A 10937-nucleotide genomic window follows, 5' to 3' on the forward strand; every position below is an offset into this window, starting at 1 on the left:
GCTCAATTTTAAAATTTATAAAATTATGCTAGAATGACACTATGTCTCCAATTATAACCGTTTTTCAAATTCAATTATTTATCTTTGAATTATATATAATAATATTTGACAAACATAACATATCCATTACAATGACACGTTTGACAACTACCTACTGTGAAGTAGGACGGTACCCACTTATCCACTTTTTTCGTTTCTTTTTCCAGATGCTATTGAAAACTGCTAGATATTTTAAATTTTACCTCTTAAAAGTACCAAATAGATTCACTTCCTCACCAGAAAAAATATTGAAGTTGAAAATCGAAGCATTATTTCAACTACTTATGGTATACGGTATACACAAACGCTCACTCAAAAACAACCAGATAATTATAGTCAACATGTTTATTGGTCTGCTAAAAATCTAAAATAAGATTACCTATTGGATTTATTTTTTGATTTCAGAAAAAAATTACACATTTCATACTAAAAGAAAATTAATTGATTCAGTGGTAATTCGATTAGGAAAGGATAAATTAAATAAATCTTCTACTTAATAATAAATTATATTATTAATTTAATTTATTCCATGGTACCCAGTGGCGCCAAAATATATATTTATCTATGTTAATTGTCATAGGTGATTTTACTGATTTTAGCAAGTAGGAGGGTTACCTTTGTGCTTTGTCATTCTAATTATTATAATAATATATTATGATAATTAATTTTATTTATTATATTACAGTTAATTGTGAACTAAAAGTCGATAATATTACATAGAAACTATCCTTCGTGCATTTATGAGCATTTTGTAAAATCTTGGGTTTGGCGAGCCTCTATTATCGTGGTTTAATTTCTATTTGAGAGGAGACAACTTGTCAAGATCAATGGTTTCTGTTCCAGCCCAATTATTGTAATCTCTGGTGTACCTCAAAGCGGGCATCTATTTCCCGTTCTGATTGGACTTTTTGGTATCGGCGTCAAAGATGTGAATCTGTGATACAGCACAGTGAACTTTTTTTGTTTGCTGATGATATCAAAAATTTTCTCCGTCTATTAGGACCGCTGATGATGCTGTTGCTCATTGGGCTCGGAGCTTAATATACCTAAATGTCATAGGTACCATGACTTATACTCGTTCTTACGAACATGTCACGTTTACAAATTACATACACCCAGGGTTGGGCAAGATACTCAAAAAGGAGTATCGGGGTACCAGATACAAGATACTTTACTTTGGAGTATAGTACATACTAGATATACTTGACTTTGGAGTATCGCGATACTAGATACATTTTAATAAAATTAGTCACTGGATTTTTAAAAACTTTGCTGATGGGCACTTCATTGAGTAATTAGAATGACCAATAAAATAATGAAAATTGACACTTATTCATTAATAATACATTAGTAATAAAACAAAATAAAACACCTATTTTATCGCGAAAGGTATACTATAATGTAGTAATATAACTATATTTTATGATTTATCGGTATTGGGTTGAAAAATTATTTCCAACAACCTACAATATTAAATAAAAATATTGATTTCTACATTATTAATTATTATTTTGATAATAAAGTCAGAATTGTATCTTATATCGCATCATAAATTATTTTATGAAATACTAAATACGTACATTGACTAAAAAGTAAAAATGTATCGCAATACAAGATATAATTGTATCTAAGATACTTGTATAAAAGATAACTGCCCAACCTTGGATAGACTATTAATGACATCGCGCTAATCAGCCAGGTGACTGTGTTATGGACCTTGGTATAACTTTTAATCGATCGCTTACTTTTTGTTCTCAAATTGAGAAAACTGCTTGTAAGGCTTTGAAGCTTCTCGATTTTGTAAAAAGAATTTCGGCTGAATTTAAACCGTCCAGTTCTCTTAAGACTTTATATTGATCTTTCGTTCGGTCTGTATCGAAGTATATGTTAATTATTTAGGATCCGAGAATATTTGAAGGTAGCAGTCAACTGGAAAGAGTTCAGAGTAAATTTTTGAAATTTGCCGCTCTCGCATTACACTTGAGTACGCATCTCACGAGTATCAACCTGTGTTGCAGTTTCTCCATTTGTCTACCCTATGTGACAGGAGGAAACAAGTTAATCTTACATTTCTTCTTAAACTTATGAATGGCTTAGTCGATTCCCCATGCCCTCCTATATAAACTTAATTTCAGAGTTGACAAGTTTCTATTCCAAAATTCCGGATACTCTTTCTCTTTCCAAATTCCTTTTAGCTGCTGTAACTATCTAACAAGTCGTCCTATTGTACATATGATGAAACTGGCCAATGAGGACCCACTATTCTTTAATACTTAATATTAAATTGTTGTCTATTTGTTCTTTATATCTTAACATTTGTGATTTTTCTCTAATTATTATGTACCATACAATATAATTATATTGTATATGGGCATGCCCCATATTTAATAATTAATAAATAAATACTTGATATATAGTAACTAGTAACAGTGGCGGCTTGAACTTTTTTTCCCTCGAATCACGTTTAATATTTTTACACCACCCACCCTAAAATATAGTTATTAGTTATTACTTATTATTGTACATAATCTGCTGAGTACACGTCATATTATATTTATTATTTATAATTTAATATTTAATTACCAACCTGCAAAAATGGTCCAATCTACCTTTTCCAACCATAAGACCTACCCACCCAACCACCCATTAATATATTTGTGAATCACGTGATTCAAATATATTCCCTTCGAGCCGCCACTGACTAGTAAAGTAATTATAAGAAATAGATGAGTGTCAAAATTGTATGTGGAGGTATCTAATACATTGGTAAAATCTTAAACTTTGACGCCACTGGTGGCACCTACCTCATTAGAACTTTATTTGTGGCGATTAAGTAGTAACTATCATAACTATTGCAATATAGTGACAGAGTTCAAGATGTAGGCAGAATGATGATAGTGAAAAATTGTGACCATATGACTGAATATTGTGATCTGTATTATTTAGGTAACAATTAATATATATATATTTTTTATAAAAATATAATTTAATATTTAGTATAGCCAGTCAGGCAATACAATTTAGATTTATATGTGTATGTTAATAATTTGTCTGTAGTTAGTACTGACTAGATAAAATACAAATTATTTTAAGACTATGTTAAATTCAAAACTAAGTTTTAAAACCATAAGGCGAGGAATGAATTTTTATTACTTAATAATTTTAATTTTGTACTGACATTAATCCATTTATTTGTCTATCATACTTAATATATAATTAATAATTATTAATACAACCATTATTCAGAATATCAATTATTAAACTTACATAGGTAAAATGTATATTTTAATATATGTTTTGAATAAAAAGTTATCAATAAAAAATATTGTATTTTATTTAGAATTATTAGTAATTTTACTACTAAATTATTATAGGCAAATCTATTTTTCAAGGGCAAATTTTTGTTTAGCATGACCAAACCAATGTAGTCTGCACTGTGTAGTAAAACAGACAATTATAATGGGGTAGATATTAATACATGTTAATTTTATTCTCGATGGCTTCAGAAATCAATTAGGCAAGTATCAACAGTTATACTGCAGAACACATTTGTGAAAAGAAACTACAGGAGTATAGGCTAAGGTTAAGACAACAGACTGAATTATGATGAAGTTTGAGACAGATGATAGATATAGATTAATAAATAATAGAATTAATGAATTTTATTTTTTTAATATGAACACTATTAAAAATTTAATAATTTATTTTTTTATTTTTGCTTTGTTTTTGTCACCTTCTTCATCATCTTCATCATCGTCATCATCATCATCTTCTTCTGAAGAGTAATCATCATCATCATCATCATCATCATCATCATCAACATCATCACTATATTCAGCTATTAAAATAAGATTTTAAAATATATTTTTGTTATTAAATGTAAATAATATTATTAATATTAAATACCTTCATCATAAGTATATCCTCCATAGTTTCCTCCAGAACTTCCAGCTCCATAAGCATAAGAATCATCATCATCATCATCATCTCCTTCTTCATATGTTTGTCGGCCATATTTATGATTACGAGCTATAAGCATAAATATTTATAGTTATTAAAAATACCTAATATTACATTTCATTTAATAGAAAGAAAAATAGATTATAACTCATGAACAGAGTTGGAACAAATAAAAACTGGCTAAAACCATTAAAATAAAAAAAAGCAAATATAACATTCAACATTTTGAACCTTGCCACATTTATCGATTAGTATCAGTGCGTAAAAAATGTAGATATCCATCCTATTTAATATTTAAGATTCAATAATATATCCATAAAAAATACACTTATAAACTGCTAAGTCCAACAATTGACGAATAATCATCAATTAAAATATAAATAGAATCAGTGATGTTGGACTATTACTTTTGTTCAAAAATTGTTTAAGCTATAATATTTGTTGGGGAACTAACTTGGTTTAGTAGCTAAGGTCAATCATCGGTTAAAATAGGAGTTAAAATTTTTGGGGGGCCAGAGAAAGGCAAGACGTGATCCTTGGAGGGGGTAAACTGTCCACCCTTGATACCATTCCTGACTGTTTCCAAGTTAATTTATAAATTACATTAATACCAGAACAAAAACAGTATTGAAAAAATACAACAGAGGAAAACAATTAATATTTTTAAGAATCTTGAAATTGAAAATACATGAATATTAATTTTTAGTTATACCAAATGATACGGTGTAAAATTTTCTATAAAATCAATGTAAATCATGAAAATGCTAATAAATTGAGATTCAGTTGATTTATAAGGTTAAAAAAATTGTATGTTTTTTAAAGTATCTATAAATACTTATAGATAATAATTTTTTTATTTATACTCAAATACTATTTTACTAAGAATCCAAATATTTTTAAAATTAGGTAGTTGTACTTGAATCTGTAAAAAGTATTTTTTACAAAACTGAATTTAAGCTAATAAACAAAATGTGATTAAGCATCAATTCTGATTTAGACATGGGTAATTATTAATATTAAAAACAAACTCACTAACTAATGAAAATAAAAAGTATGTTAGTATACTTACAAGATAATGATAGATCACTGACTTCAGCTGTTGGATAAGAACACTTTGGACATGGATAATTTCTATCTTTTTCAGAATACTTGAAACGTTTACATCTAATGTGTTCATCACAGAAACATACCTTACACTTCAAACAACTGTACTGTCCTAATTTATTGCATGATTGGCCTGTAATTTATTGAAAAAAATATAGATTAATATTTATGTCTTGAAATTTGTATAAAAATTAATTTTAATAAATTAACCACCATAAAAATGAGACCACTTGTTGAATTTTTAAGGAGTTTGAAATAGGAAATTTTAAGCACTAATTCAATATGTTACCATTGATAAGTAGTTTGTTTTATCATATAATTACATACAAAAACTATTTAGTGCTAGAAACAAACAAGAAATCCACAGTTATGGAAAGAAACACAAGAAAAATAAATCAGTATGTCATCAACAACAAAAGTTTCTATTGGGCTGACGCCATCCTCAGGCATATTTAACTGTCAAATTATCTCACATATATTATACGATTGATTATAAATACTATCAATGATAGGTTTTTGACATAAATATTACTTATTGACGAGCGCGGAGTGGTCGGCAAACATGGTGACAGGGTATTGCATATCACAAAGTTAATGACATACCTATTTACTTTGACATGATAAGAAACTAAAATTTTCAACATATTCTTTTTTTTTGGTCAAAGTATAGGTTTTTATTTCAGTGGCTTGAGTCATACTGACAAGCTTGAAACAATTCACAGATGTATGGTGTCTACTTAATGAACCATTCCATATTTTAGTTGAATACATTACATTTATAATTTTCTGAATCCAAAACTTGACATGAAGCTTGGTGCTCAAATTGATCATCTTCACAAAGATATGCTGAACAATAAGAGCACATGAATATACGACCACCATGATCCCATGTTCCACGTTCACATTCTGCACAATTTGCATCTTGTAGAGGACAAACACAGGCATGAGTTGTAAGACATTTTCGACCATGACATACCCATGCTTCACAAAAATCACAAATAGCACCCTAAATATTGAATTCATAGTTATTATAAAAATAATTGTATTTATCGAATTTTATATTCATACCACTAGTCCCATTCCAGTTGTATAGACACCTGGATGCTTAACAACACAATCTCCTGACTTCATAAGACATTTAATTTTACCACAGCTAGCACATTGAGGCAAACGCTGTAAATTTTGACAAAAATAACAAAAAGCCCGATTTTTTTGTTTCCTAAAGTAAAAATCAAGAAATTCAATCATCAATATAATTATAATTTTTAAAGATATATTTTATTCATAGTACCTAAAATTTTATGTTATTATACTTAAGGAAATTTCTTATTTTAATCAAACATAAGAAAAAGTAAGAGATTCTTAAGTTATATACCTACTATTTTTATTTACTAATATAAATTAATCATATATGGTTTAAATACATGTGTGTATGATTTATGAAAATATCATATTCTTATGAACAAATTATAATAATTTTTTTTTTAAATATTTATATGGTATGGTATTATATTAAAATTGATATATATTTGTAAAACTTACTTCTTGCATTTGTCACATTCCTGAAAATAAAAATTTGATATTAAAAAAAAAGTTAATTTAATTATAACTATATATTTCATTCAAGTTAAGTTACCCACTTTCATTCTTCGGATACTTCAACTGAGTTGTGGGAAAACAGTGTGATAGTATTGCTCACTGTGTACACATAATAGTAGTATCACAATGTCCAATACTAGCACTCAGTTAATGACATTTATGGAAGGGTTGCATAAACTCGACCAAATTTTGTCAGTCAAGAGGGTAAACTTATCATCTTAAATATAATATAGTAATTAAGCTAATAAAATAAATTATACTCAATGTAACAATACAAATATATAAGTAAATGTAAATGTAATTATTAAAAAGAAATCATTATAAGGTTTAGGAATGTATTTAAATTAAATACATCTAAATGGTTTTTTTTAATAAACTTAATTGAATTAATTAGTTTAACAAAATATAGGTAGATAAAATTATTAAAATTCATGAAAGTTATACTCAAGCAGAGTTGGATAAACCGCCGGTGCAAATGGTGTATTACATTGAGGTCCTGACTCTTTGAAATATTGGAGGGGGGCAGTTGATGTTATGGATATTGTAGCTTTTTTACATCATTTTTAAATTAGGGTCCCCTATGTTTTTTTTTTGTAGCGGTGCCCTAAGAGTTCAAGATCTGGCATTGTACTTATGTATTTTTAAGATATTTTAAAACCCAATAAATTTTATATTTTGTATATACATACATTGTTTATGTTAATACCAATAGATGAGTAACTAGTTATTTTATAAGTAAAAAATAAAAGAACAATATTTTTAACATTAAAACAAGATGTCTACCTACAGATTATTCTAAATTATCATAAATTGTTTTTAGGTAAATCAATTTCACGAAAATTACATTGGTTTAATAACAACCTATCAGTATTTTTATTACATTTTAACCACATAATGTATGGTTAAATTTTTGTTCCCATCAAAATTTTTGTCATAACATAAATCATATTAAAATAAAATGTATTTACCATTGTTGCATTACAAGGATGTTTAGCCAAAGACAAATTGTCCTTTGCTGACCTTATTCCTTTTTGTCGGGCCCTCATCTTCTCCGCTTTTTTTCTCTGTCCAGTTTTCTTCTTAGGCATATTTAACGTATAAGATTTACACCTATATTAAATTATTTTATTTTTTAAAATACATGTGAATAAATAAATACTTAAGATAATATTTAACTGTAGATTGTAATACCTGAATTAAATTATTGGAAGTAGCTAAATATTAAGTAGTGAATACTTGTTATTTACAAAGAATCTCTGAATAAAAGCTTCGTATTACATGACACTATAACAGAGACAAACCCATATAAAATTACAAAAAAGATCGGACAAACCTCAGAATATATTGTCACGAGTTCAAAAAAGAAAATGATAATATTATCTACAAAAGATAATTTTCTGATAATAATTGATAAAAAATAACAAGTTGGCAACTTAATATTTTAGATGTTTTAATTTGCCCTTGGATTTTAAATTGGTAATGCTATTTGGGGATTTAATATCAATTTGTTAATTTACCCGTAGAACAAATATTAATAAATTTAAATTGATATCCTAAGCCCTAACCAATTATTTAAAATAGGGATCTAACTGAGATTTATTGAATAACCAATATATATAACAATATAAGTACCAATATTATTTTTTTTATGATGTTTTAACATAATTTACTTCTAAAAACCCTGAACCATTTTGATAACGCATTTTTACATCTTTATTTGTTTTTAAATTTTTATTATTACCTGATTCCCAAGTTCTAATTATTTCAAATGTTTGAAAGTTTAGTTCACAAATGTAGAAATTGTCTCCAATGATTGTTGCCATTTTCCCTTAAACTCAATACCTATGTTTTGGTGTTTTCACGCTTTCGTATACAACATTTATGACTATGAGACATACATTTGATACTACCTAAAGTAAAATTGGGCAGAACGCAGAACAGAAATATTTCATTTCAATAAATTAAATATTTAAAGATATTCTGCTGTTTTAGGTTTAAAATTAAATAATTATACCTAATTTTAGATGATCTTACATAACAAATCAAACATGCAGTGTTAACAAAGCTCAATTTTAAATATTACGCAATAAGTTTTACTTCTTTATTTAAAATTAAAATTTTTTATCCATTTAAAATTTTTTAAATCACAATACAACGGAAATAATTATTTAAAATAAAAATTCTGATACTATAATTTAACTAAAAAATATGTATTGAATAAAAAAAATTAGTGATTGATATCAAAAATATAAATTTATTAATAAATATTAATTGAATAAAAATATCTAAGTCGATATAAAAAATACAAGTTCACTAGAAATATATATTGAATAAAAAAAAATCTTTGTTGATGGAAAAAATGTAATTTAATTAAGTAATATTATTTAATAAAAAAAAAACTTAAGTTAAAAGAAAAATATAATTTGATTAAAAAATATATTTTGAATACATAAGGTCAAGTAGAAGAAGAAATGTATAAATAAAAATTAGATCATAGATTTTTAATCCAATTTAGATTTATTTCTTGTAAATACAATTTTTTTGTTAAATTAAAATCTAAATTTAAGTAAATTGAATCAGCAAATCCAAGTCGATTAATATTTCAAATTTGATTTTTTTATTGAACCTATGATTATTATTATTTTTAATTAGAATATACTTTTTAATAAAACTATATTTTTTATATCAACTGAATTGTTTTTAAATTAATTAATATTTATTAATAAAATTATATTTTTAACCTATATCAACCAAGATTTTTTTTATCCAGTATAATATATTTTTTAGTTATATTATATTTTATATTATTAACTTAGATTCTTTTAGTCAAATGATATTTTTTAATCAAATTATATATTTTTTATTTCAACTTAAATTTTTTTATCCGTTGTAAAATTTGCAGCAAAAAAAGTTTCGAGGTCTGGTGCTGTCATTTCCATAGCACCCCCACCTTTGAATTTGGGATAATTTGAAAACCATCGAGGTACAAACGATTGGTATGGGTTTAAACTCGTCAATTCAAAGGTTGGTGTACTATCGTTTCCCCGACACCCCCAAAATCGAAGTAGGGATAGTTTGAAGACTGTTGAGGTATAAACGTTTTTAATTGAGATACAAAAGGTACAAACAATTGGTATAGGTTTCAACTCCAAATTCGAAGGTGGGGGCGCTGGGGAAATGGACCTCACGGTCGCGTTGTAGGTAAATAAGTTGTTACTTTATTTATACACAACTAGATTGTTCAAACAAATATTTGAAACAGGATATAATATAATATTAAATATATATGGCCAATATATTATATAATAATTATTATAATATAGATCAGGGGTGGCCAACATGACTATGTACGCGAGCCACATGCATTAATAAAATTATATCAAGAGCCAAATTATCTAATGTGTACTTTTATACCACAAAAGTAATAAAGATAGCAAACAGCCAATAAACATATCAAATTACGAAATATGAAATTATATCGTTTTTAATATAGTCTGTAGTCTGTGTTGAATAGTCCTATTGTAAACACCTCAATACATCATGCATGTTGACATCATACAACATTTATCAACATTAAATGTATCTGTTCAAGGTCAAAATAAATTAGTTAATGACCTAGGGCAATAAGTATTTAGTTTTCAAAATAAACTAAAATTTTTTATAAGAGATTTACAATCAAACAATTTTACTCACTTTTCATGTTTAGAAAAAATGGAAGCGTGCTTGATAGAATCAGAAATAAAAATTAATTGTGACGACTATGTACTTAAACTTGAATTTCTATTTACTGACTTCGAAGAACGATTTCGAGACCTAAAGGTCTCATAAAACACTCTCATTAGGATTTTTAGAAAATCCATTTTTAGTTAATGTCATTGAAAAAGGATGTCCATTATCACATCCTACGTCATAAATATAGCGGATCTCCAAATAGAACTCTTGGAGTTATTAGAAGATGAAGGTCTTAAGCAGTTTATAAACAATTTTTCCTCTATATTGGAGCATATTTCTACATTAAAATACCCAAATATTAAAAACTGATATCATAAAATTGATATCAATTTTTGGAACGACGTTTTCACGTGAATCACTTTATTCAACAATGAAAATAATTAAGTCAAAATATCGTTACAGAATTACCAAGAACTGCTCTTACATTAATTCAACCAGATCTTAAGAAGCTTACTAAAAAAGTAGACACGAAAAAAATATCATTTATTATTCATATTAATTAA

The 10937-nt window shown here is 26.7% G+C and overlaps 1 protein-coding gene and 1 pseudogene across 1 annotated transcript; one reads left to right on the top strand and one right to left on the bottom strand.

Moving 5' to 3' along the window:
• Positions 1-3683: 3683 nt before the first annotated feature.
• On the bottom strand, positions 3684-8053 carry Noa36 (zinc finger protein 330 homolog Noa36). Its single transcript, XM_089224382.1, has 8 exons — positions 7894-8053; positions 7671-7812; positions 6646-6665; positions 6172-6322; positions 5878-6109; positions 5069-5236; positions 3946-4068; positions 3684-3877 (listed from the first exon to the last, which is right to left on the bottom strand). Exons 2-8 carry the CDS (start codon positions 7788-7790, stop codon positions 3741-3743), a joined length of 951 nt encoding a protein of 316 aa, XP_089080508.1. The 5' UTR covers positions 7791-7812; positions 7894-8053; the 3' UTR covers positions 3684-3740.
• Positions 8054-10242: 2189 nt separating this feature from the next.
• LOC149057671 (general transcription factor II-I repeat domain-containing protein 2A-like) lies at positions 10243-10937 on the top strand (annotated as a pseudogene).

This window comes from Diuraphis noxia, unplaced genomic scaffold (assembly GCF_037042655.1).
Source record: "Diuraphis noxia isolate RWA-SAM2 unplaced genomic scaffold, SU_Dnox_SAM2 contig0003, whole genome shotgun sequence".
Lineage (NCBI taxonomy): Eukaryota > Metazoa > Arthropoda > Insecta > Hemiptera > Aphididae > Diuraphis > Diuraphis noxia.